Source organism: Carassius gibelio, chromosome A10 (assembly GCF_023724105.1).
Source record: "Carassius gibelio isolate Cgi1373 ecotype wild population from Czech Republic chromosome A10, carGib1.2-hapl.c, whole genome shotgun sequence".
Taxonomy (NCBI): Eukaryota; Metazoa; Chordata; class Actinopteri; order Cypriniformes; family Cyprinidae; genus Carassius; species Carassius gibelio.
In genome coordinates, this window is record NC_068380.1 from 5,508,342 (window position 1) to 5,536,332 (window position 27,991).

The window sequence follows — 27,991 nt, forward strand, 5'->3', positions numbered from 1 at the left end:
GTTGTGTGAAAGGGATTCTGAAACTGAATGGCAGCATGAGCCGCCTACAGATTGATTTCATATATCAACCTTCACCTTTAATTGGTCACTTTATTCTGTTCTTTGAAACACCAGAGAAAACGGAAACATCAAAACACGCAAGTTGCTTTTGAAGCTAGAAGCCTTTAAACACCTCTCTGCATCTGAAGCAGAATGGTAGTGTATTCTCTGATTTATGTAAATCCATCAGTCTCCTCCGGTATATTTTTCTTCATGTGTCCATAGAGCTTCTGCCAATACCACACTGTGCCGCTAAGACAAGGATACAAGACAAAAATCCCTTTGAGTCTCTTTTGAAAATTCAGAAAAGATGAGCGTCTCAAGTCTCCAAAAGGGCATTGAGGTTCATCAAACTGCAGTTCTCAGCCCTCTGTGAATAGACACTTTCTTTTGTAATAGAAAAACTTTGACTTGCCTTGAACTAAGGTTGTATATAGAAATTTGATTTTATGTAAATTAACATTCTCTTTATTTTTCATCTATAATGTGACGCGTAACACTTTTAATAGTTTCTCCATTAGTTTTGTGGCCAGTTGTCCCTGTGAATTCCTGCACATTTTGAGCAACACAAGAACAGAATGGAATTTTCCACCCTGTGGATTTGTGTTTGAAAACCAGTGCTTTGTCTCCTGCTTCTATCTATCATGGTCTAATGACAAAGAGTAAAAGGTCATGGCAATTTGTTATAGTGGTGGTCCTGCAAAAACAAAAACTGATCATCATTTATAATCTTAACTGTAATAATAAGAATGAAAAAAATAAAGTTTATAAGCTATAAAAAAAAAAAAAACTAAACATCTGCTAAATGCATAAATGTAAATGTATTACAAACTTCTTGAAATGTTTACTGCCTTTTCAGGAGGGGGAATGCAACCAGGAATCAGTTACAGCATTAACCAACCGTGAAGTCATTCTGACAGGTCAGTCTGCCACATTTCAGTGCGATTGAATCTTTTATCCCTCTCTTAGGCATTTACTACACTTGGCTCTTGAGAGCAGAGAGCCGATGTCAACAGCCACAGGACTGTGGGTCTGTCTGCTTCTGAGAAGATTGTTACACAAATCAACAAACAGGCCACAAAGCCTTTGTGACGGAGACAGATAGGTATTAATAGAGCCAGAGACCACTGCCACGTTAAGATCTGCAATAATAAACAGCATGAAGCCCTGGACTCAGGGATGCTGGAAAGAAGTGAATCCCACATTTATAATGTATCATCTATGCTATTATGCTTCTGTAATTATTTCTATTTTCTTTGGCAAAATGCACAATACTGCGTTGGTCACTTAATATTAACTTAAAAGTTTAATGACTGGGCAGATGACATGAGGAAGCCTGTGTTTAGCTGCACTTTAAACAGACGCACGCTATAATCCATCATAAAGCTCCCGATCTGTCTGAAGTTCAGGGGATTTTGTCCATGTGTCTAAATGATTAGAACACACACTATTTTATTATTTTACACACAGTATTTTAACTGAAGCGCTGCAAGCCATGCTCATTTTTTCTTGTCAGCTTTGCCATAGGATGCAAGGCATTATTGCATTATGTATGGGAGTATGTGCAGCATAAACTTTTTACCCTATAAGCAAGTAAATGTAAATTTATGCTCCTGTAACTAGCTACTGAAAATTCTGCTTTACTATGCAGGATTACATTACCTTTTAAAATACGTGAAAACTGAAAACAGTTATTTAAAATTTTTATAATATTTTACAATATTACTGTTTTAATTGTTGATCAAATTAGTGCAACTTTGAGTATAAGAAGAAGAAAAAGAAAAAAACTTAAACCCTAACTTTTGAGCAGTAGTGTACACCAGCCCTATACATTTCTGGAATTATTGCCGTAACCTTTGACATTAACCAGCAGAAAATTGCGGAAGCTGTTTAGAGCAATAAATTGGTATTTTTCTATGAATTACCTTTAAGTGAAGTCAGCCAAAGAACAAAGTAGTTTGAACCCTGTTGACCTGTAACATGTATAAAGTCAGTCGGGTTCTTTTTAATTTAATGATGGCTATATGTTCAGCACAGGGGCCCCCGAGAGTTAAAGCCCCAGGGCCTCTGATTGTGAGGTTTTGAGGAGAAAAAGGAATTTCACAATGTACGAAAAACTGGACAAATTAAAGTCTTCATCAATCAACAATTTTAAGTGTGTGTGTGTGTGTGTGTGTGTGTGTGTGTACTTGTTTTTCTATTCTGGTGGGGACTTAAACCTGAATACACACAGACTCATGGGGACTCGTGTCACATTGGGGACCTAAATTGCGGTCCCCACGGGTAAACAAGCTAATACATTACACAGAATGAAGTTTCTTGAAAATCTAAAAATGCAGAAAGTTTCCTGTGAGGGTTAGGTTTAGGGGTAGGGTTGGTGTAGGGCGATAGAAAATACAGTCTGTACAGTATAAAAACCATTACGCCTATGGAGAGTCCCCACAAGGATAGCTGACCAGACGTGTGTGTGTGTGTGTGTGTGTGCCAGTGGTAGAGCATTGTGCTAGCAGCGCAAAAGGTTGTGGATTCGATTCCCAGGGAACACGTTAGGTTAAAAATGTTAGCCTGAGTTCACTGTAAGTCGCTTTGGATGGAAGTGTCTGCTAAATGCATAAATGTATTTATATATATATATATATATATATATATATATATATATATATATATATATATATATATATATATATATATATATATGATAAATTAAAGTGAAGTGCAATCACTTAATTTATCCTGTTTCCCACATAAATTTTAAGCAGCACAACTGTTTTCAACATCGATAAAAATCTGAAATGTTTCCTGAGTAGCAAATATAATCATTTCTGAAGGATTATGTGACACTGATGATTGGAGTAATGCTGATGAAAATTCAGCTTTTTCATCACAGTTGTAAATGACATTTTAAGATAAATCATAGTTCTTCTAAATTGTAACATTACCTCACAACATTAATATGTATTTTTTTGATCAAATGCAGCACAAGGGATTTGATCATAAAAAAAATTAATAAAATAAAATCTTGCCAAACTTGAACAGTAGTGTATTTCAATGGTAGTGGTCATTTGGTTATTTATTAACTTTAATAAAAAGTTGGTTACCAAACCAGCAGGAATTGTGGTACTTACCAAAAGCCACTGAAAGCATGCTAATGTTCTGTTAGCCCACATGAAAAATGCTGACACAGTAATATTAATTCCAACATTTAATTGAAGCGTGTAAAAACATGCTCTTCGTTAAAAAGGAATAGCCTGACACGCTCTGAACATCTGTAACAGCTCAAGCACAAGTTTTAAACCCAGCACGAAAAACAACAACAACAACAAAAAAACAATGTTCAAGGTAAAATGAAGAAACAGAATAATTCAAACTAAAAATCACAGAACTGCCATATGCTTAAATGAACAGTTTAAAGAATTATTAAAATTTCTGTGGTAATTTACTCTATCATACCATTTCAAACTTGAATGATTTTCTCTAGCAGAATACACTGGAAAATATACGAAATGTCTTCAAAACATTTGGTGTCAGTAGGGGTTTGGAGTGACATGAGGGTCAGTCAATTATACCGATTTCATTTTTGAATGAACTATCCCTTTAAATGCAGCACTTGCAAACAGCACAACAATAGACATTTTAAATAGAAAATCATAAAGTACCTTATGAATACTGATCTATTCTTAGCACAGCTGTTTGGAAAGCATCCATATATACAAAACAAAAGCCTGCATCATTCCGCAAATCTTCATCCAGATCGTAACACTAAAACATCCACCGCGTTTATTTTTCACGTCAGTCACACAATTTTCTTTGGAATAATGCTGTTCAGTCATGATGTAGGCTAATCCGGAAGGCCAATTCATTCTCAATGGGTTGCAAGAGTAGCTGTTTTCAGTTTATGAGTAAAATATGGTTTGTGGTTAACTTAAATTGAGGAAACTTTCCTATGTTATATAAGGACAACAACGTTAGTCCGATTCTCATGGTAGATGCATGTATGTAGCAACTTGTGTTTTTAAAGCAAGACACCTGGTGAACTGTGTGTAGTTTATTTTGAACAATGTCAAAGTCTCTTCAAATATTAGCACGCGTCTTATTTTACTCAAATCCAAAACCGCTTTTCAGAGCTCCCACTGGAAATTCCCTGGGGAATTTATGGACATGCTAATTCTCTCCTGGGTTTTAGCACTACAGGCTGAACTCTTTGAATAGTTTTGTCATTGTTTCCATCCATTCATGCAGTCACTTGAATCCTGCCATTTTATCCTGCAGATGTTTTCTTGACATCTTCAAAAGGCGTCAGAGCTGAACCGGATCTCTCAAGTACAACAGGACCTATATTACAGCTGCTTCTCGTTCAAACTTTTCTAATGCATCTGCAAAGCTAAGTTAAGATGCTTATAATGATGTCAATCATTTACAGTCATTATGTACTAACACTGGAGCCAGTAGGCATTGAAATATGGCTATGAATATTAAAATGCATTCGTTTTCAATTATTTAATGGTCTATCGTCAAATTCCACACTGAAAAAAAAGAACGATTAATTTGAAATATATATAAAATAACATTATGTAATTTGCATTAAACAGTCTAAATATAATACAAAATAATAAACTTAATATGATGCATATTTGCCAGTCATGCATAAATGAAGCCGGTAAGATGCACTTTTTAATCAATTTATGACATCATTTTGTCTTTTTTTGGTCTTATTTAAATGATCACAAATAATCAAAAAGCATTTGTTCAGTTTCTTTAGAATCAACACAAATAATTAAATGTATTCATTTAAAATGGTTGAAATATGGCTAGCCGTGAAACAAACAATAGCCTATTCAATTAATTACAAATGAGTTTGATTGAAAGTATTTTTATTTATAGATAAATATATAAACCTAGTTACTGTGTAAACGCATTCAGTTTATTAGTACTAGTACAGAAATCCTACCAGTTTTTGCACGACTGACAAATATGCATCACATTAAGTTTATTTTTTCATGTGAATTGTGCAATCCAAATGCAAGTCAATATGTAAATTTAAAAATCTAAATGTTTTTTTTTTTTTTTTTTTTATCTCTTTCTGGTTCTTTCGCTCTGACTCTTTTTGATGTTCTGTTAATTTAAAACCACAAAACATTTTGCAAAGAACATGGCAAGTTGAAAGTCAACAAACCTCAAACTACTTCATAAAGGTGCAGTTTTAGACATGTTTGTCAACCAATCAGAATCAAGTGTGCAATAATACAGTCGCTGCCACGTTAAATCCCATCATTAGCCATTGTCATTTAGATCTACTCAGTCCAGGTAGCACTGCGGTTCCTCAGGGCCTGGGCGTGGCGGTGGACGAGAAGGGGGCGGGGCTCGTCCGGGCGGAGCTGCCTGAGGGGGCGGAGGCAAGGAGCTGGCTGACAAGGGTGGTAGGAAGCTTGTTGGTGGTGGCGGTGTGGGTGGAGAGGGAGGCAGAGTCACATTGATTGTCAGACAGGTAGGAGGAAGAGCTCTGGTTGGAGGTGGTGTGTAAGGGGGAGGGGTTATGGCTGTTGGGGGCGGGGTTGATGGCAAAGGGGGCAGGATGGAGGTTGGAGAGTGGGCGGAGCAGCGCGGGGTGGGCGGCAGGGTGCCCTGTGGGACAGGAGGGCATTGGCTATGGGGGAGGGTGTAGATGTGGCTGGAGGGGTTGTTGTAAAGCGGGTATCGAGGGGGCGGGTAGGATTTCACACGGGTAAATTTCATACAGCGACCCTAGAGAGTCAAACATTTAAAATCAATTCATTTAGAATGTATTTCATATAAGAAAACACAAATAAAGTATTCAAGGAGTCAAATAATTCTTTTCTATTGAGAGTAATTGGTAAAACATGTTTTTTTTTTTAAGCCATGTATTTCTGAAAACCTTAAAAGGTGTTGATGTGTAAATGTGACATCATAAACTGTTATTCAAAAGTTGATAATGTTTCTTGAGCAGCAAAGCAGCATATGTGATGTCTTAACTCATTGGGGTATATTTGTATCATACATTGTATGGGTCAAAATTGTTGATTTTGCTTTTATGCCTAAAATAATTAGGATATTTAGTAAAGCTCTTAAGTAAAGATAATATGCATTGTTAAGAAAGTTCTTCATTTGTAAAATTTTAAATGCAAATTTTCTCAATATTTAGATTATTATTTTTATTTTTTTGCACCCTAAGATTCCAGATTTTCTAATAGGCCAAATATTGTCAGATCCTAATAAACCATACATCAATGGAAAGCTTATTTATTCAGGATGAAATCTCAGCTAACTGGTTTTCTGGTCCATTGTCACATTCTACAGTGGTTTCTGAAGGCTCGTGTGACATGAAAGACTAACGTAATGACACTGAAAATTCTGCTTTGCCATCACAAGAATAAATGGCATTTTAAAATATATTAAAATGGAAAACACTTATTTTAAATTGCAAATAGTATTTCATAATATTACACAGTAAAGTACACAATAAGATTTTTCAAAAACAACTAAACATTTTACAGCAAACTTTTGAACATAAGTGTATATTAATATTTTCTGGGGGGGTTTTTAGGTCAGGAACTTTAATTTCAAGGCATGCGTTTTGGGAAGATTATTAAGCATGTATATTGCTTATGTCAAACTCTAAATTTTCAAGATGAAGGAAAATCTGATTTCTTATGACACCTTTACGAGTTTCTACTTGAAAATAATTTTTATTCCACGGTATGGCTTTGAATTATAATGAAAGCATTCGTGAGATGAATTGAGTACAGCTTAGTGTTTTGTGTTATATAGTTCAGTGAAGTTTAATATAGCTCTAAAGAGTCAACAGAAGCTCTTGTTTGCCTGTGAAGATCCAAAGCAGTCTCACTGCTATAATTTTAAAGGCCATCTGATTTCTCTCCAACTTTCCTTTTCTGTTAACCACAGCAGATCAGACACCCCAAAACTCCCCTAAGTGCATTCTTCTGAGGGACTGGGGAGGGTGGTTAATGCTTTAAGCAGACTGCATTCCTTCAGGCAGGAGCAATATTAGCAGACTGGTCCCATTGGTCTGAAGCCGAGCCAGTGTCCCGAGTACTTTCAATCTGCTGCTATTGCAGTTATTGCTAACAGCTGGCCTTCTTTCATTCTCAATATACCTCACGATGTTTTTCATGTGTTCCTCACAATCTGCCTGCAACTTTTTGGCATTACCTTCTATTGCCTTATGTGGAAACAGAATTTAATGTGTTTTTCTAATTTAAAAATATTGTCATCGAGGTAAGAAATAAACACAGCTGAGTTTATATTTCTGAATGTCTACGCTGTATAAGTATCATTTAAAATAAATTGGTTTGATATGAAGTTTATTTAATAAAGTATACACTACTGGTCAAACATTTGGAATAATAAAGTTTTTTTTTTCTTTTTTTAAGAAGTCTCATAAGCTCATGTTCTTTTAAAATAATTAAAGATAACGGTTTTCTATTTGAATTAGTGATGGCTGATTCCTCTGATGGAGTTTTCATTCTAATACGCTGATTTGTTGCTCAATTAATACGATTTTTTTCTTGGTGCTAACTCCAAACCTCTTAGTGTACCACGATTTCCACAAAGATTTTAAGCAGCAATTTTTTTTAACATTGATAATAATAAGAAATGTTCTTTGAGCAGCCAAACAAAGCATATTAGAATGATTTTCGAAGAAACATGACTGGCGTAATGATGCTGAAAATTCAGCTTTGTGATCACAGGAAAATATTACATTCTATAATATATTCAAAATGGAAAATAAATATTGTAAATTATGATAATATTTCACAATATTAAAGTTTAACTGTATTTTTTATTGAATAAATGCAGTCTTGGTGAGCATAAGAGACTTCCTAATCTTTATTATTCCAAACCTCTTACCTGTAGTGTGCACATGCCCCAAACTGACAGCATTGGTAATAACATGCAGCATCTGTGTTACAGTATGTATGACACCATTGGTTACCTTCTCTCCTGGCTGAGGTCTCATCACTGACACGCGGTCATATCCTCTCCTAAGCCACACCCACAAGGCATCCAGTTTCCCCTGGAAGATCCAAACACAAACACTCAGTCATCGGCTCAAAGAGATCAACACTTCAAAGATTCAAAGCACCCTGGTGCTAATTTCAAGCTGCAAAACACTTCATCAACAATGCAGACATCATTGTCAGGAGAATCTGAAATTGACTACACAGAGCAGTTCATACAGACAGAGCCCTAAGCTATTCATCTTTGGAATTTCATTTTATGCAGGTTGTTAAATTATGATTTTCCAATTTCTTGTCTGGATCAAAGAAATAGAATAAGCTGGCGGAACAGCGTCAGCTCCTAAAATCGGAATTTGGTGGATCAGACATCTGACTCCAGTTCTTTCAGATCAATGAATATTAACATTTCTCATTAATTGGCTGTAAAAAATAACTGTTTAATTTATAGAAGACAGTTTTTTTTTTTCATATACTACTGTGACTGTCCTTGGGTATTGAGGACTGTATTGAGTGCCACACAAATAAATTGAAATCAATTATTAATGTATTTAGAGCTGTTTATTTAACTGTTTGTAATAATTTAGTTTAATGTAACCATTAAATAAATTTGAATTTATTACTAATGTTATTTACTTATTTGCATTCACTGGTGCATTCATTTGTTAATTCCACATAAGAAAGGAAATCAATTAAAATAATTGAAATTATATGAATATTGTTTTTATTGTTACTTTTGACTACCATTTTAATCATTCATTAAATTAACTTCATATTTCTATTTATTTGACTTTTTTTTATTAATACGCTGAATTTAAGTGGTGCTCTGAGCCACACAGTAATAACTAAATGAGGATGTTTGCATTTCAGATTCTTAGAGAAGCTTTGATGGATTTCTATTTATTATTATCATACTTACATTAAACTTAACAGATTGAAACAGTTTTTAGTAAACAAATGTGTCCAATATAAAAAAAAAGGAAATATTTCAGTGTAGATCAACAGCATATTACCTGTCAAAACCTCCAATCGCACGCTGAGGTAAATAACTGTGTTCCTTTAGAAGTTATTGGTAACATTTGCCACACGCTGGCCTCCTGGATAACATCACTTCATTACTCGAAAAGTTGTTGGCTTAAATGGAGACTTTACTGAGAGTAAATATCTTGAATCTGGGTCAAATAAATGTTGTGTTTTGCACACATCCACAGTATTTGTGGATTATTTTACGACATGTTTCTATGGTTTACTGAAAAACAATGATGAGCATATAATAAGTTTTAAAGGCTTTTATTGGCGCAAAAAATAAAAGTTTTGTCCACTCGCCTTTTGAGGACCGACCACAGGTTCTATATGGGATTGAGATCTGTGGAGTTACCTGGCCACAGATCCAAAATGTCAATGTAATTATCTTCGAGCCACTCTTTTATCACTCTTTCTTTGTGACATGCCGCTCCATCATGCTGGAAAATGCACGGATCCTCACCAAATTGCTCATGGATTGTTGTAAGAAGTCGCTCTTGCAGGACGTTTTGATACCATTCTTTATTCATGGCAGTGTTTTGGGACAGAATTATGAGAGAGCCTGCTTCCTTGGTTAAAAAGCAACCCCACGCACGGATGGTCTCAGGATGCTTCACTGTTGGCACAACACAGGACTTTCAGATGCAATATTCTTTGTAGCAATTTCCTTGCATGTGCGAACACTTTGATGCAAAGTGATGATGGCTGCACGTGTTTTTTTGGAGGTACCTTTGCCAACGAGGCATAATGATTGGAAGCGCTTCTTCCCTCCATCAGTCTGCTCTTACGATCTATTTAGTATGATAGTGATGTCACCTGACTAGTAGGCTATTCATACACATTTTCACATGTGCTGCTGATATGATTAGTCAATGTTTTTTTGTGAAAAGTAACCCCCCAAAAAAATTGCCAATGAAGCTTTAAGCAATTATTTAAAATGCTTCTTAAGCAGCAAACTTTGCAAATCACAATATTTAAGCCACTGCCAAACGACTGTACACAGAATTTCTCTTTGTTTTTCTCAACCTGTATATGTGTTTCATTCCTGCCTCTCAGAGTGGACTGACACCCAGCATAATCCAGAGGAAAGAAGGTGGAAGAGAAAGAGAAAAGGAGTTTGTTTTGTTAGGAAATGGACCAGCTCTGCAAAGCTCATCTCCCTTGGGTCAGCTCAGTTCAGAATCTGGTTTATATTAACCCCCCGCTTCCATCTGAGAGAGACATTACGAAACAATACAAGAACTGCTTCCTGGACTGACTGAGACCACCACAACAGCACACGCCGCTTCTTCTGAGCTCCTTCCAGTCTTTCAATGAATAATCACGTCATTCGTTGTCAGTCAGATGACCGTACGCATACCGTAAGCATGACACCGTACTGGGTTATAGCTGCTGTGTAATGTGTTTTTTGTGAGGACGTACTGGCATATGAACATTTCCTGCCTTTCCTTGTATTAATTCAAAACTTTTACGATGCCATCCCTGGCTTAATTATACCAGCATGAATTTTCCTTCTGGTTCAGGCTGGTTAGAGATGCTTTTCTTCTTGTCACTGGTTTGCCAGCAATGACATGCTGTTCACCAGTAAAGCATGGTGAATTAAGCACCACAAAACTGTCATCAAATATAATATAAGATATGTGACCCAGGACCACAAACCAGTCTGAAGTCTATGGGGTATATTTTTAGCAATAGTAGTAATATCTTCACTCGTGAAAAATCCTCTCAAAAAAAAAATCCGGCCCCCGCTCCCTCTAGTGAAGATATTACTGCGCCAAGACGAAGTGCTTACAAGCACTTGCCATGGTATTCCGCCACACAATATAGTTATCCATTTTACACGCTTAGAAAAGCGCAACGTTTTGTTTTGTTTTGTGTTACCGTCCTAGGTCGAGTGTCACCGCATGCCAAAGCGATTGAGTGCACGCACTGAGATGAGACGGTATGTATCAACTTGTCTTAGTTAAGGGAAAAACATAATTTAATATGAAAACACGGTGGAGTATCCCTTTAAAAAATTTTAAGTGTAATTTTGTTTTGTATATCCTATCCTCTTGAAAAAACGTAAACAATTGCTTTTAAATTTTTAAATACAGAAAGATTGAATAGTATATTCTTATTAAATATAATCCAATAATCTTTGTTTTATCTACAACTTTGAAAAATTGGCTATATTAAAACTGACGTAACTATATTACTGCACAAGCCACTGCACAAGAACTGATAATTAATAATCTCATGTGTGACTTGACTAATTGTGTAAAACAGACACACAAAACCATAATATGAATGTATCAGTTGTAGGCCCCTGATTTTAATCAAATTGTAAAGGTTTTATCTTGAGGCATTGGTAAATAATGCATTGCTCTCTACGAGAATCAATGAAAGCACTCCTCCAAAATGCATTTGAACATTTAAAATATCTAAATGTCATGTAATATTTGTTTATATGCTTAATGTGGTGAACTAAACGTGGTTTCTCTTCTAGGCCCCCTCAAAATAAACTGATCTACCTTGATTGGTGAGTACCACTTCTGATGGGAGATGGGTTTCCGCATGCCGTTGTTTAGAGTCCTTGTGGTCGGAAACTCAAACTCTTGCTCTGGCATCTTCACCCGAGCATTCTTTGCCTTCTCCAGCTTGGCTCCTTCTTCAGTGGATCCCTTATCTCCCCAGCGCACCTGGACTCACACATACACGTTCACATCATTGCAGCGGACTGGAGCGAATGGAAGCGGTTCTTTTCTGTCCTAACACCCTTGCCTTACTTCCATCCTTTTAATGCCACCAACTCCTCTCCCACCATAATACGAGGCGTCCACCGTTGGCCATTTTTTCTTTGGGTTGGCTTCATCCTCTTCATCCTTCAGAGCAAGACAGTCTTAAGTACACATGGATTATCGATTAAGAAACCTTGCAGAGCGGGTTTTAATAATCAAGAATTGATTGAATTGTAATTATATGCCAAGTTCCATTAGTTTTAAATTGGCACTAAAAAACACCTTCAATATTCAATATTTACTATTGCTTACAAAAAAGGGGGATGGATTAAGATGCTTTGGCTCATGCTAACTAGCCAAACTGAGCCTGTTATTATCAGGCACTAGAGAGATGATCTGGAGTGTTTAGAAGAGCTGATTACATATGAATGCATCCTTTGTTTAATTGAATTATGCTCAAGGGTGCTCAAGAATGAAGTCATTGTTTATTCTCATGAAAACAGTCTAACACTCATTTATTCCAAGCACAGACAGGAAATGATGTCAGCATATATCTGGATTTCATAGATCTTAACAAATCAGACGGAATCAGGTTTCCATATGTTCCCCCGCAGTCTGACTGCAACCGTTTTAATGAGGTCGGGAGAAAGAACTTTCTGAGATGAACTTTTAGAATGAGCTTGGCTTATTGATTTTTATTTTGAGTACTACCCTAGATCTTCGGCAGAAACAGAACTGTTATGAAGTCTGATGATGATTCTTGCTAATGATCCAGCACTGTCTTTAGGGTTACATTTTAACGTTAAATTGATCAAAAATAATAACTAATTTAGATGCAGCTTTGAACTGTTTCCATGTGTGAACTGTAATGACTTTATTGATAAATGGATAATAAGAAGGAACAAAAAAAAATGTTGCATTTGAAAATTATTCATCAAATATACTGTTACATTTTAAAACATTTTTAAGCATGAGTTATGGGGGGGGGGGGTGAAATGCTATTTCATGCTGAGTTTTTTACACTGTTTAAGAGTTGGATTCCCATGCTTAACATGGAGAAAGTTTCAAAAATAAAGTTGTACGTTTGAAGGAGTATTTTTGTTCCCAAAATACTCCTTCCGGTTTGTCACAAGTTTCGGAAAGTTTTTTTCGAGTATGGCTCTGTGTGATGTTAGATGGAGCGGAATTTCCTTATATGGGTCCTGAGGGCACTTTTGCCGGAAGAGCACGCGCTCCCGTATAGCACAGCACTGAGAGGCTGTGCACAGACAATCACTGATCAGAGCGAGAGCGTCGCGAAAAGTCACAAAAGAAGTGTGTTTTTGGTTGCCAGGGCAAGACAACCCTGCACAGATTACTAAAAAAAACAGCATGAAGAGACCAGTGGATGGAGTTTATTCTTACAGAGCATTTGTTTGTTCCCTGCATTTTGAAGATGCTTGTTTTACAAACAAAGCCCAGTTTGACGACGGATTTGCGTATCGTTTATTTCTTAAGGATGATGCAATCCCAACGAAAAGGGGTCACGATCGTGTGTTGGAACCACAGGCGGTGAGTAAAACTGCTTAAAATATCTCTGCCTCCTTGTTAGTGCGTCCGCCTCCCATCGGAGACCCGGGTTCGAGCCCCGCTCGGAGCAAGTCGTTGCTGCTGCTGCTCTCGTTCAGTTTCAGCCTCGGGATCTGATTTTGGATCATAGATAAACGGCTGAGTTTGACTGTTAGCCATGGTTTGTTTTGGATTTTCCCTCACGGTAATGTCACAGCTTCCACATGATCTCAACACAAAAGTCTACTGGCGCTCGTGATTCTTTAGCTCCGCCCACACGTCACGCCTCCAGCCGGTCGTGTTTATCCGGGAAAAATCGGTACAGACTATCTTTCTCTTATAAATATAATAAAACTAAAGACTTTTTGGAGTTATGAAGGATGCAGTACTACTCTATATGTACTCAAGATTAACAGGATATTGAGTGAAAACAAGCATTTCACCCCCCCTTTAAGTTTTGGGTGGGTTGGTCAGATTTTATTAAATGGTTTTGGAAAAAGACTCTTATGCTCACCAAGGCCACATTTATTATTATATGATCCAAAATACAGTAAAAACAGTAATATTTTGAAGTATTATTACAATTTAAAATAATTGTTGTCTATTTTAATATATTTTAAAATAAAGATATTCCTGTGTTGCAGCGCTGAATTTCCAGCATCATTCCTCCAGTCTTCAGTGTCACATGATCCTTCAGAAATCCTTCTAATATGCTGATTTGCTGCTCAATGATTATTTATTATTATGATTATCAATGCTGAAAACAGTAGTGCTGGTTAATATTTTTGAGGAATATGGAATAATTTTTACACCATCATGACCCATCCCTAGTACTGTACAGCACTGTTGATCTTTCTGAAGTTGAGTTCAGATATACATTTTTAAAGTGATGAGGGCAGGAGTTTATACTTCCACTGCAGACTGACACCTCAGACACAGAAAGACCTGCTCTAATCTTCTGGAATTTCCTGTTTTGAAGGAGCAATCGGAGACTTGGAAAGTGGAAGAGCCACAACGTGTCAAGGTTGAAATGTGCTGTGGACAATTAAATTGTTCTCAAAAATTCATAGCGTAGCAGTACAAAAATTCCTCAGCAGTGGAACTGCTCTTTGTCTTTTCGTCTCCATGTGTTTACTTTTATTCTAGTCAAAAAGGGTAAAAATCGCTACAATTCATCGACATTAGAGGGTGGATTTTCAGCTGAAATTTGAGACCTTTAATCACATCATTTTCTGACACTCTCTGCCTTTTGTCACAATCAGTTTGGCACCTGTGGCCACATCTGTGAAAACTTTGCTGAGCAAATGTTTGGAACAAATGTCATTTGGCGTCTCCTCACAAGCAAAACCCTCTGATTAATATTTGTTCCACAAAAACACTGCTGATCCTACCAAGACACTAAGGCGTAGCATTGAAAATCTACATTCAATTTGAATTATTATTTGCTAAAAATCTCCCTCTCCACTTCAGTTCCATTTATTCAGAATGTGATTTGAGAGCTACGGCAGAGGGGTATATTTTCATAGAAGAATGACTTAAATATAGCACTGTTGCACAAAGTTATTGTATGGCTTCAGCAAAAGTATTACATGGGTTCATAACGACATGAAGGTAGGTAAATGATAATGCAATTTTCATCTTTAGATGCATTATTCCTTTGAAGGTACTAAGTTACTTAATGTTCAGGTTTGAAGATGGACACACAATCAGATCCCCCCCCCAACATCTGGCTGTGTTACTGTATGTGATCTTGAAGTGGTTCAGGATCTCTTACCGAACTGTCGTCCATGACTGGTGGCGGCGGCTCATGGATGATCTGTTGAGATAAGAACGAAATGAAATTGTCTTAACACTAAAATGTCTGAAACCTTTATATATAATGCATTATACAAGTATTTTATGGCATTAATTATGTCTGGTAATGCACTGTATAATGCATTTTATGATCTCATGAATAACTGTAAGCAGTAATAATATGCATTATAATAGTCACATTCTAATGCTTATCTATTATTACACCTTTAGAAACTAGAATACATAAAAAAATATGACAAATCCAATCTGCAACCAAGGAATATGCAAATACTAGAATGCATATTAATTTCAGTTACTTTGTGGAAAGAAGTACATTATAATGATGTTGTAGCCCTTCATGTCACATGTATCATTTTTGAAGGAATGGAAATCAGATTCAATGGAAATGTTATTTATTCCATCTCACTTCTTAGAAAGAGTTTTTGAGAAAAGACATCACTGGGCACAGAAACTGCTGGAAAACCACTTTTGAGCACTGTAATAACTGGATTTCAGGCTCTGAATGGGGTAACTTTTGAAAGAGGAAGCTGAGATGAGGGGCTCCAGTGCGAGACTTACCACTGTACAACAGATGGGCCAAAACCACCAGAGTGTGGCCATAGTGATCAGCAGCAGCAGTATCAGCAGCGCTATGGCCAAGAACGTTCCGTCAGTCTGATGGACAGAGCACAAACACACATCCAGTGGAGGTTTATAGTCCAAAGGACCTAAACATTGGATAATCTTCCTCATGCCACACTCAAAACCCTTCTGGATGGGGGTCCACTTGAAAATGTGCAGTGTAATGTAATTTAGTCAGAGAATAGTATAGGAGATGCTGCAAGCTTTTTAAAACACTATCTTGATCTTAGCATGAGGGACTATGCCAGGAACCCCTTTAAAAAGACATATTCTATTCAGTTTTGTTTGTTAAACCTTATGTGAAGTCAAATATAGTATCTGGTGAAACCTGTAAAAAAAGTTATATTTAACTACACAATACACAAAACTGTCACAATGGCACATTCTGCACCGTGTTGATTTGCGAATGCATTTGGCTTCCACAAAAATGCTGTGATCTAACAGTTTTCTCTCGGAATGGGACCCCACCAGACGAGTGTTAATTTTTAGAGAGGGCAAGTAGGACAGAATATACTGACTGTGTTCAGAGGGCAGACTGAAGATGGAGCTGAACTACAGGTACTGCCCAGTGTAGTGGTACTGGCAGTGGCTCTGCCCAGTGTAACAGTGGCACTGCTGCCCTGCAGGGTTACTGTACTCACACAGCTGACAGTCGTGATGGTCACAGAACTGGAGATAAAACTCAGGCCGTTGTTCATACTGACATGGAGGGAGGCAGTCCTATGAACGAAACCGAGAGAGACAAAACTGGGCTGACTGTCTCAAAAGAATGATCCAGTCAGGAAATATCTTGTCTATTATATTTCTCAGTGCATTTAACACATTGACCATATTTAAACCCATTCTGCAGATTTTCCTGCTGAATACAAAAAAGCATTCCAGTTGTGCTAAATTACATCTAAAATACACTTAAGTGGTTGGTAAGAATTTTTTTTTGTTTTTATTTTTTGAAATGTTCACCAAGGATACATTTATTTGATCAAAATATGTACAATACAGTAAAAAAAAAACAATAATACTGTAAAATTTCAATTTAATTTGTACCTTTTTATTGTAATATAATTTAGTGTAATTTATTCCTTCAGTCTTCAGTGTCACATGATCCTTCAGAAATCATTCTAATAGGCTGATTTGCTGCTCAAGAAAAATGCAAATAAGAAAAATTCCTTTGCTCATTTCTATGTAATGGGTTATGCAGGAACATCCTTTTACTGCTTCCACTGTACAGTAAAATGTGACTACATGTTTTCTATTCTTTTTTTTGTGTGCATTATTTCTACAGTAAAGTTCCATAGTTAAGTTTCATTTAGGTTAAAATTATGAACATTTACAACAGTTATGACAATTAATTAACAATATTAAAGCATTTAAAATGCTTCACAAGCAGTTTAAATTGAAAATGCATGGGTGCATGGGAGAAGAGTTACTTTGAGAGCGCTGGGCGTCTTTCTGTCCTATATTTTAATTTGGTTTTGGCATGTGTTTTTCTCTTTCCATTCTAGCTTTATTTGCTTCAGATGAAGAGAAAGTTTCCAGCAACACTTACGTTCCCTCCTCCCTCAGTACAGGCGCTGGGCAGAGCAGGTATGTGTCTTCAACTACCAGAGGCCTCTTCACTGGAGAATAACAACACACAGAAACAGCAGCAGATTGGTGAATGTCCTCCGGCTTGAAATCTGTGATTTGCTATCATTTTACAAGGTGTTTGTGGATAATCTAACAGCAGCTCAACATACTGAATAGGCCAGTCTGAACCCCCCTTACAAAAAAAAAAAAAAAAAAAAAATACACTGCCATTTAAAAGTTTGGAGCAAGTAAAAAATTTTTTTTTAAAGGAATAAACAATTTTTGACAGACTAAATAATCACTAAAGACATTTATAATGTGTCAAAATATTTATTTTTCTAATAAATGCTGTTCTTTTGAGTGTTCTATTTATCAGAGTCATGAATGTACCATATTTCTCTCTTGATTCTTTTTCACAGAGAATGCAATATTAATAATATATTATGGACAAGGGACTTTAGCCAGAAGCAACTCTCTGACCTGAAACGGTCATAATGATGGATTTGTTTCTCATAAACAAGCACTTTTTTCTCTTCACAAGACATTAATTGATGGAGTAGTGTAGATTACTTGTGTATTATTGTGATGTTTTTTATCAGCTGTTTTGATTCTCATTCTGACAGCACCCATTCACTGCAGAGGATCCATTACATTTTTCCAAATATGTTTTATTGAAGAAACAAACTCATTTACACCTTGTAAAGCTTTAGAGTAGGCTCATTAAAAATAAATACATTCAGTTTTCGATATTGATACAGATACCTGTCCGATACCTTAACTTCGATACCATTTCCTGAATGATACTTTTTTTTATACCAGTTGTATAAAATCTGTTTGAACAAGATAACATTACACATTACCTCAAAAAATAGAAAAAAAGTTGATGTTTTTACAGATTTCAAGTATCATTTCCTGAGCCACTGAACAAAGGATCAAAAAAACAAAAACAAAACAAAGCATTTAACCAACCAAAATTTAAACAACATAAATCAGACAGTGCCAATAGTTTAAAAAAAGTTCAAATAGTTTTCAGTTTCCACATCTTTTAGTACTTTGAAGTCAAACACCTATTGATCTGCAAATCGAAATTTAGTACCGAATGAAAAGACTTCAGAATTTTTCGATACTCAATGCAATGGTATTTTTCGATACTCAATGGCTGATACCCTGCCCTACTTGAGAGTGAGTAAATTACGGCAAATTTTCATTTTTGGTTGAACTATTCCTTTAATACAGTATTCAATGGCATGATGCTGGAGTGGTCTGGGTGACTGCAAGGGTGTATCTGTATAGTTCTTAGACTGTTTTTGGGTGGTTGCTTACTGGCTCAAGTCAAAAGAGTCCACCCTCTATGATATTTTGTTTTGCAGCTATGACTCAAGTCCCTCTCTTATTGTAAATCCATCGGGTGTTGTTGATCATTTTCTCATAAAATTATACCTCTTCCAAATAAGCCGTATGATTTGAGCTGTTGTTCATGCTTGTATCATAGTTCATGAAAAGTTAAGTGCAGAAGTTTGAAAAGCCACTACGTATAGGTAATAGTGATGTTTGCCTTCGCAATAACCTCTAATAATTATTTTCAGATGAAAAACACAGAAACTGTATAGCATACCCTTACCATTTTGGTTCAGCCTTAAACTAAAGGGCAGAATTTATATTCTCTTGTCATTTTTCCCACATGAAAAATGAGAAACTGGAAAATGTTTGACTCCTAAGTCTATTTATCCTGGCCTAGACCCATGCACACACACTGGTGAGATGGGCTTTTTTGCATTCCCCCATGCCACCTGATATTCTTTAAGTAAAACAGCAGCTGTGAGAGAAGGATAGATGTTCAGAAATCATTAGGACATCCACACCGCAGCAGACCGATTTCTAACCATTTGCTTCCAAGATAAATCCAGCATTCCAAGCGCTGTGCGTTGAGCCATTTTATTTGTTACTCAATATAACAGTTATGCAGGAGTTGACTATGGTGAATATAATTTGTCACCATAACCTAAAATAATTGAAACTGTTTGCCTAAATGTGAACTAAAAGGTGCTTTTCATTACATTGGTTTAACTCTGCACTTGCTTATCAAACTGATACATACGGTATACAAAAAAACTAAAACCATCTAATATCTTTAACAAAAAGTCCTGGTAATATTTTCCATGGTGTGTTTTTAATGGTGTGTGGATGTGTGTTTGTGCACATGTGGTTTGCGTTGAAGTCAAGTCTTGTGATTTACAAGTGCTGCGGCCAAACTTTTTCGGGCGGCAAGCTAGCTCACGTCCCATTGTAGAAAACATGACCGCCATACTGATATTTGGATTTAATTGGTTTCTTAACCATTACAAAGACAAAAACAAAGCTATCTGCACTGCCACATGAGTAAGCACATTGCTAATGTAGCTAGCTACATTTGCCAGTGAGTTTAGCCTGGCCTGGACTCTGGAAACTGAAGGTTTCTATCCGTTGAGGAGATCACTGTTGGTAAGCAGCTAATGCTAACACAGTTTTAATAATTCAGCAGCTGGCAGTGTAAGGAACAGGAATCGTTCTGTGCTGTTTTCACTTACTCACGGTGAGGGTGTTGTTTATACGGAAGCTGCAAAGAATTCTGTTCACATCGCGGGCATGAAGGAATCCGTTCCCTCGAACTACCACCTCAAAGGATTCTGGGATAGAGGAAACACATTGTGTTTGATGTTAAATACATGGTGTTTCCTGATAAAATTCAGGGCTCAGTGGTAAGGATTTTTTCTACAGGCCCAGTTGGGGCAAGGGTTAAAAGTTTTGTTTTTGTTTGGTCCAACATTTTCATTGGCCCTGCCACAAAAAAATAAATAAAAAATACAATAAAATAAAAAGAATCAGGTCTTTGCTTCAGGCCTGATGTCTGTTTACCTCCTGCACAAATACTTGAGGGCTCCACAGCGAGGATCTCTATACAGGATCTCTTCAGGATCTGAGGTAAGAAGAGACAAATGCATTTATATTTTAATGTTCTGAGCAAGACATAGATGTCCTTTTTAAAGGAGCATGCCATTGCTCCTTTGATAGATACATAAAATCTTCAAAAGAAAGAAATGATAGTAGCTGTAACTTAAACTTAATTCCATCCGCTCACCGAATCAATGACGCCTTGCAGGGCTTCAAAGCCATCATTAACTGGAAAGACGTGATCTTTGCTGTCAGCTATTGTTGCCAGCTGCGACCAAATAAGAAATCATGAAAAATGCTTCTGTATTCTTTTGTTCTTACATTGTATTTCAAATACTGGAAGATCGAGATTGTGGTGACATGCTCACAATGAATAGCCATATCATTCTGACCTCTGTGCAGATGCCACCTCACCTGGGTTTCATTAAAGTCTTTCACTCCAACGCAGTAAACAGAGGCTCCCAGCTGACGTGAGCGATCAGCCTGCCATTTGAACACAAAGAAAGGGATCAGAACAATGTATTGGGTTGCAAATATGGGGTCATTAGAGTCAGTTCACGTGAAATATCAGACTGTGCAAATATGGTCAAGATAATGAAGGACACACAGTTTGAGAGAAAGAAGGTTTATTTTATAAATAGCTGCTCCGTTTGCGGGTAAAGTCACAGCTAAAGATTGCTGATTTGAAGTTCATTTTTTTTTCATGCTCAGGGGAGAGAATAGGAATAGGAAAATATGTCAGTTCTGTAAAAGTATCCAAGGTCTAGGCTCTCACCTCTCTGGCTGCCAAGTCAAATTCATTCTCGCGCAATTCTCCATCTGTCAGAGCAATGATGACACTCGCTGTGCGGTATCCTAACAGCAGAAAGAGAGAAACTAACAGTCACAGAGCCTCTAAAACTGTACAGAGCATGAATAATTCAACAACTTTTCAGCATTGGAGATTTATTTACTAAAAATAGCTGTCTGTAATTTCTTGAAGTAGACTGAAAGAACATGATCAGAACTGTTTTTGGTGTTTACCATGTACATGCAAATCCCCATGTTAACAAACTCTCACGTTTATTACTGACTAGTCTTTGTAAAGAAACATGTAGCTTTGGAGCCGCTGCTGTGAAGCTGTACCAGGGCTGTACTAAGGGGGTGCAACTGGTGTGCTCGATGAGGCCCAGCAGAAAACGGACCCCGGGGGACCACCCTCCCTATGTGGCACCAGGCCCCACATCAGCTAAGCACGGGCCTGTACTGTACAATCATTTCCAGTGTGAATAAAGCACATCTTGCACAGTTTTCCAAAAAACCTAAAATTTGCATGTGCAAGTCTTCCACCCACGAAGTTCCCTCTCGCATTGAGTTATTGAAATCGCTTTAGGCCATATTTCGTAAATATGACCACCTCTTAATTTAACTTTTGAAGTTGTTATAGCACTGTTGAAAAGCATACATATAGTAGACTATACTTTAAAAAATCAAAAATCAATCTAAAGTTTTAAAATATCTGGTGAATATCATCTGTCACCTTAGAAGCCATCTAAATGTGATAACGTACCATCTCCCGTTCCATAGTATATTTGCTCGCTTGCCTAAAAAACACATAAATATTTGTTTCAATGACCAGTGCTTTTGTTCTTATTTACTTTATTGGAAGCAGTGGCATCAAAAAACTTCTTACCCTCTGAAAACCTTTGTGCATGAAGGTATCTCCACCTGGTTGGACTATCTGAAGTTCCTCCAGCCCAGCACTAATCTGATCCCTGGACATTGAATTTTTGCCGTTTGACATTTTGTACTGCTTTTTGTTTAACAAAATAATAAAACGTAGTTAACAAGATAGATACAAATGTATGCAATTTTTTTTTTTTTTTGGACCAGCTAAGCCAGATCCAGCATTAGGCTTGGACCAGCATGGGAATGAGTGCTCCCTGCTCTTCTGGATTTGTGTAATAAACACAAGATACAAATAAAAGTGACAGCAGGTACACAGAAATCAAAGTCATCCAAGATATTCAGTCAGAGTTAGGTAGTATGAAATCACAGTATGTGCTCTGAACGCTTGCCTGTCTTCTGTCAGTTTCATCAAGATCCTTCCCTCCGTTGAAAAGACTATGAAGGACATACGGAGCTGGGGGCTGAAGACAGAGCATAATCGGTAAGATTTTCTTTTTTTAATTTACAGACCATTCATGATATTTATGCTGCAGTTGCGCTCAAGCTGACATTAATTGGGCCTAATATGTTTTCCATTATACTGTAGCGTTTTATTTCTTCTATACAAGCTGTCATGTCCTTAGTATTTCAATTGGCTTTGCAGTTTTTTAATTATATGTTGTGATATTTTTGGACAGTGGCTGGTAACTCAAAATTGTTTACTGCAGTGAAGATTTTTTTTTGTTTTTTTTTTGACAATTTCATTTCAACCTCAACAGATTTAAATAGATTATAATAATGTCAGTAAACTGATTGCAATACAACAACAACAACAACAAAACTATGCAACGTGAGTTTCTTCCAGAATCACCTGATGAACTTGTGTGCAAGGTGATCAACAAAGTAGTAGATCTCATTCCAGTGGTGCTGTACACTTCCAGACCTGAGGATGAAGACGGGTTATGTCAAAGAAAATACAAATTTATGCATTAAGGATAAAATAACCACGCAGTCGTCCACAATTTTTTTCATTCAGTAAAAAAGTGACTAAAAATGTATATTAATTACATTAGGTAAAATATCAACCCTTTTCACAAAAATACTAACTTTTCTTCATATTTGCTTAGTGAGTGTTTTAGTGATTTTATTGGACACACTATATCAGACAAAGTAAAGGTATGTTCCTCTTTTTTAGTGTTATTTATTATTTTAAACAAATTAAGTTTTTTCTGAAAATGTATTTTTTCGTATTTTGCTTAAGCGTGTTTTACCTTTTTTTTTTTTTTTGGACACACGTCACTTACTTTGATATTTTGACATCTAATCCAATGACATTCATTAAGTGTTGCTTAAGAGTCCAAATACATTCTTAGGCCACTGTAAAAGAAATCAACAACTTGGAAGCATAGAAAGTAATGGAATTAACACATATAATGGATTTTGCACAGTTTTTCAGTGCAAGGGGTAATGCCGGTGAATCTTAAAGGTATGATTTCGTCAAAAACACCTTGTGCCTCATTGACACATTGGGAAAGAGCATCACAAGACATCACGGATCTCAGAAGGTGCGACATTTATGACTGCAGTCTGAGACATTACATCATCGGCCACAGTAATGTACCGACCCTAGTTTTGAGAAGAAAAAAAAAAACTCTTTCACATGATGACTTATGTGATGGACATAAGGATTAATCTGCTTGTATGTTGTGGTGGTGATTCTTCACTGAAATGACACCCTCCTGATTTAAGGATTATTTCAAGATTCATTGCAGATTTACATAGCAGTATGTCCTTGTCCACAGCAGTCTTAGAAGTAGCTTCTGAAACAGAGAATGATATCTGAGCAGCTAGTAACTAACTCTGTTAAGTGGGCTTCTTTAATGGCTCAGCTTGTGTAATAGTTCATCTGGCCGAGCAATTGTGGTGGAGACAAATCAAAAAAGAATGCTAGGCTTACGTAAGCGACGTCAAAGCCATCCAAAGTCAGTATAAGCTTTCCTCCGTGCACATCCACCCCCACAAACACACCAGTGCTGCTAATTCTGTCTTTAGAAATTCAACAGATGGTGATGCACGTTTATATTTAGAATTCATTTTTATGTAGATATGGACAAGACCAGACCTTTCAAGATCCAGACCAAGACTAAATCGTCTCTGTGTTTAATTTCAGACAAAGATATAATTCAAGAACCATGAAAGGCCATGCATTTCAATGAACTGGTAAAAAAAAAAAAAGACTGAACTTATTACGGCATTCATTTGAAACACTGGGTCATTTTTGTACAGTGGTCATTTAGAACTATGGATTTCTGGTAAATTCTCTGTAATACGTCACCAACCTTTAGTTGAGGTCATTATCACCTTTAATGCTTTTGAAAGAGGTTGATGTTTTGTCTGGGACCATAATCCAAGAGGCAGATGCAAGCCAAAGTTTATGTCTAAGACCCAGTCCACATTCTTTTACTGTAAATAAAAGACTACAGATGTATATGAATCACAGTCATTCAATTAGAAATGAATTTATTTGAACATTTTGACATGTGGGAAGATCATCTTGAGTCTCGAGGTGTTTTCTGTTGGTCCAGAAAGCTGGCTGTCCATTTTAATGAGACAAATAATTTTTTTTTTCTCAATGTATTTCAGAACCACTTGCCAATCTTGTGTCTGAGACCATAAACTGAGAAATATCAACATTGTGCTTGTACTCTGCACTGTTAAACTTACATTGTGAGTTAATTCTTTGCAATCATCACTGAAAAGACTTTCCTATTGTCTGGACTGTTGTCCTGCACAGCGATGGCATTGTTTTAACCCGAGATTTGCATGCATATTAAATGAATGTACTCTAAATTCATCAAAGGTTTTTCACTGTTCACATGTCTCTTTTTCATTTTCATTTGATTTGTGTTCAGATGCAAACTCTGCCTCAAAACAACTCTGTAAGGCTTTGGAACATCTGGCCCTGCTGGTGAAAAGGTTCAGCACACGAGAAATCCAAACACCCCTGAACGCTATCCTCAGATACCCTTACCTTCACCTCATGATAGCCGCATCAAAATTCTGTGCTTTTCAATGAAATAATGGAAAATTATTTCAGATTTTTGTATTTGTTATGGAGCTGAATATATTAAATATTATAAGCAACCAAACCCAGGGCAAACCATCATTAATAGAGCCAGACAAAGGAAAATAATCCTTTAAATCCAAAATATCCCGCAACCATAGTGTAATCTGTAAGAACTCTCATAGTGTATTTTTCAACACTTTTAAAAGCTGACTTTAGTATGCAGTTTTTTTTTCTGCTTCTTTTTTGTCTTTGCCAATCTCTTTCCGTTTTCTGGAGGTGGGTTGTTATCCTCATAGTTACTATTTTATGCTAAATGGTTCCATATGCATCCACATAGCTGTTAAAAAATGCAAAAGAAGATCTAGTATTGCAGCACAGTTCTGTGGATTTGGGCTGTATAAGCGGATCATGTATAATTTAGTAGAAGTATATACATATGAGATGACCGTGTATATGTTTTCATGCTTTCTCACAAAAACTGCCTAGGTGATACAGGAGCTAACCCTCTAAAACACCTACAACATGCTGCAGAGAATAGAAATGTTAGGTATATTATTACATTTCACCTTCATGTTGCAGATGGATAATGCCAGATATATGGGCGCATTCAAACCTTATGATTCACACTTGATTGGCAGCAGCAAGAGCATGAAAGACTGTAATGATGCTCCATGCTGCCTGATCTGTCTCGTGGGAGACCTAAGCTATGAATGCCTGCTTGACTTTTGGCCATCTAACCAGCAAGATTCTCAGGTGTCATTTCACAAGACACTCTCAAAGCTAATGGTAATAATAATAAAAAAAAAGAAACAAACAAAAACAAAAACTCACTTGTCCAGCACAAAGTAAAGGTCAAATCCTCCGTAGCATGAGGACCCAGCCTCCCAGCGTTCATAGCTCTGTCCAGCACAGTGGCTGAGCCCCAGGATAAACATCACAATCAAGACTATAAGCAGCCTTTCACCTCCACGCCAGTCCATGGACATTATTCCAGTCTGGTAATTGCAAACTTCCAAAAGTCAATGGCAATTCCCAGCAAAGCCTGAAACCAAAACATCCAAGTTCGGTGGAGATGATTTCCTCTGCAGCCTCTGTAGTCTCTGATCCATCCAGGTTGGAGCAGGTCTGGTCTCAGTGACGGTGCATGTCTGTGGCAGAGTCCCAGAGCTCCAGTCAGACCGGCCTGAATCACTCCCTCACAAAAGACACACGCTCAAATAGCTCTAATACAGCTGTGCTGCTGTGCTGCCACAGATGTGTCTCAGGCTTCTAGAAAAGCCGGCCCTCAGTGTGCCCTTGAGGCATATGTTGAACGTGACTCAAGTTCATTTGAAAACTTCATAAAATAATTTTATTCTGTCTGGTGTTGTCTGTATCTCTGTGAAACTGGGGATTTATCTTGAATAGGAGAGGGGAGTGACATGGATACTTTATGAAAAAAACGTGGAAAACAGTTTTACTCTCTCTCTCTCTCTCTGTTGCTCTCTCATTTCCAAAATGGTCTTTTTGTTGAAGGTATTTTTCTTATCTACTGCCACAGTGTGGTGACTTTCATAAATTCATTGGTAGCAAAGAATCGTTTATTCCTGTAATCATTGTTTGTTTTCTTGCAAGAGGAAATTTTCTACAAATTAATTTAATTTAAATAATAATTATTTATAAAAAAAAAATATAAAAATTAATAAACATTACTGTATTTTTTTTCCTTAGAATAAATAAAGAATCCTGAATTGATTATTCTTATGAACCAGTTCTTTTCAATCAACCAAAAAGGTTTTCCTTGCGTAACCCATGTTCCCTGAATAGTGAACGAGCCACTGTGTAGCAGTGATGCAATGGGAGTGGTGCTGAATGTCTGAAAAGCATGTATGAAATCGTGCCAATCCATTGGCTGATGACGCAGACTACTCCTCCACAGTGATACATCACTCACCAAATAATAGTGAGCACATCATCTACTCCACTGATTCTCTTCTGAAAAAGCCTCTTCACAGTGCAAGAAGCTTGGCAGTGATTGCTGTGTCTTTTTATCTATTCAGGGAACATGGGTTACACAAATAATCTGAGACATTCCCTTTCCCAGGTTCACTCAACACTGTGTAGCAGTGATGTAATGGGAATGATAAACCACACACGCCAAGCTAGCCACTGCTGCATCTGGCATAAAGAGTAATAACCAAACTAAACTCAGATGACTGATTCATGTACAAAGGGCCTGGGAACCAGCAGCCACATCCTATTCCAGGTGGTAAAACCTGATAAAAAGTGTGCGGGGAGGACCACCCTGCGAAAACACAAATATCTTCCAAAAGACATTGAGTACTGCGAAGCAAAGAGGTCCACCTATGGCTCACCAAAAAGACTCCAAATCTGATGACCAGAGGTAGGGGACTCGAGTTAAGTTTTATGACTTGTACATGTGTGACTCCCACCTCTGTTGATCTGGCATCTAGTACTTTGACCTGAGTTTCACACCACATGTATAAGCTTAAGCAGCACTTTTTTTTGGTGGCCATGTTCACAGTTTAGAGATTTCCACCGCACATGGAAGCGGCATGTCAGCATGTAGCAGGAAGAGAGCAGAAGCAGCAGTTGTATTTGCAGTACACGCTATAAACACTGCAAATGTGAAAGCACAATGGGTGCATAATGCTCCCACTCTAATTACGAATTGCTTTGGCACTGCTACTTCAGTTTTGACATGTTTGCGAGGGTCCACCTATGCACATTTTGTCACCAGAATAGTACTTAGAGAATAGTACATAAAGTAAATAGTTCTTTATGCACACCAATCGATTTTTATGACCTAGGGTTGCCCCCCCCCCATTTACAACTGTTGCTTCTATCTCTTTTTTTCTTAACAAGAATTGCGTTTAAAACATCTTTACAGCCATATCAAACAGGAGACTTTGAGGCGCACACTCTAACTTTGCCTCAGAGCCAGACATTAGTCAAACGAGGATGGAAAAGATAAAGATGACGAAGGAAGTTTCAGTAGAACACCAGTGAACTGCGTTCAG

The 27,991-nt window shown here is 37.1% G+C and overlaps 1 protein-coding gene across 2 annotated transcripts; it reads right to left on the reverse strand.

The window, feature by feature from the left end:
* Positions 1-3,228: 3,228 nt before the first annotated feature.
* On the reverse strand, positions 3,229-26,346 carry LOC128020932 (anthrax toxin receptor 1-like). Of its 2 annotated transcripts, XM_052607752.1 has the most exons (18): positions 25,803-26,346; positions 22,776-22,847; positions 22,315-22,386; positions 21,930-22,011; positions 21,807-21,840; positions 21,033-21,112; positions 20,672-20,740; positions 20,445-20,525; positions 20,222-20,282; positions 19,894-19,992; positions 17,307-17,376; positions 16,279-16,480; positions 15,698-15,793; positions 15,099-15,140; positions 11,825-11,920; positions 11,570-11,737; positions 8,012-8,092; positions 3,229-5,781 (listed from the first exon to the last, which is right to left on the reverse strand). In XM_052607752.1, the coding sequence occupies exons 1-18, from the start codon at positions 25,955-25,957 to the stop codon at positions 5,335-5,337; spliced, it is 2,007 nt and encodes a 668-aa protein (XP_052463712.1). In that variant the 5' UTR covers positions 25,958-26,346; the 3' UTR covers positions 3,229-5,334. The 2 variants fall into 2 exon arrangements, with proteins under 2 accessions (XP_052463712.1, XP_052463711.1); XM_052607751.1 differs by lacking the exons at positions 22,315-22,386; positions 22,776-22,847; positions 25,803-26,346 and having other exon boundaries at positions 16,402-16,480; positions 21,930-22,046.
* Between the last annotated feature and the right edge of the window lie 1,645 nt (positions 26,347-27,991).

What these genes read in the sequence shown, in the direction of transcription:
- LOC128020932 (XM_052607752.1), bottom strand. Translation starts at nt 25,957, where the DNA reads ATGTCCATGGACTGGCGTGGAGGTGAAAGGCTGCTTATAGTCTTGATT. An exon ending in CAGTCTGCCCTCTGAACACA is followed by an intron (nt 15,794 to 16,278) that starts GTCAGTATATTC and finishes TCTGTCCATCAG; the next exon opens with ACTGACGGAACGTTCTTGGC. An exon ending in GTGGCATTAAAAGGATGGAA is followed by an intron (nt 11,738 to 11,824) that starts GTAAGGCAAGGG and finishes GTGTGAGTCCAG; the next exon opens with GTGCGCTGGGGAGATAAGGG.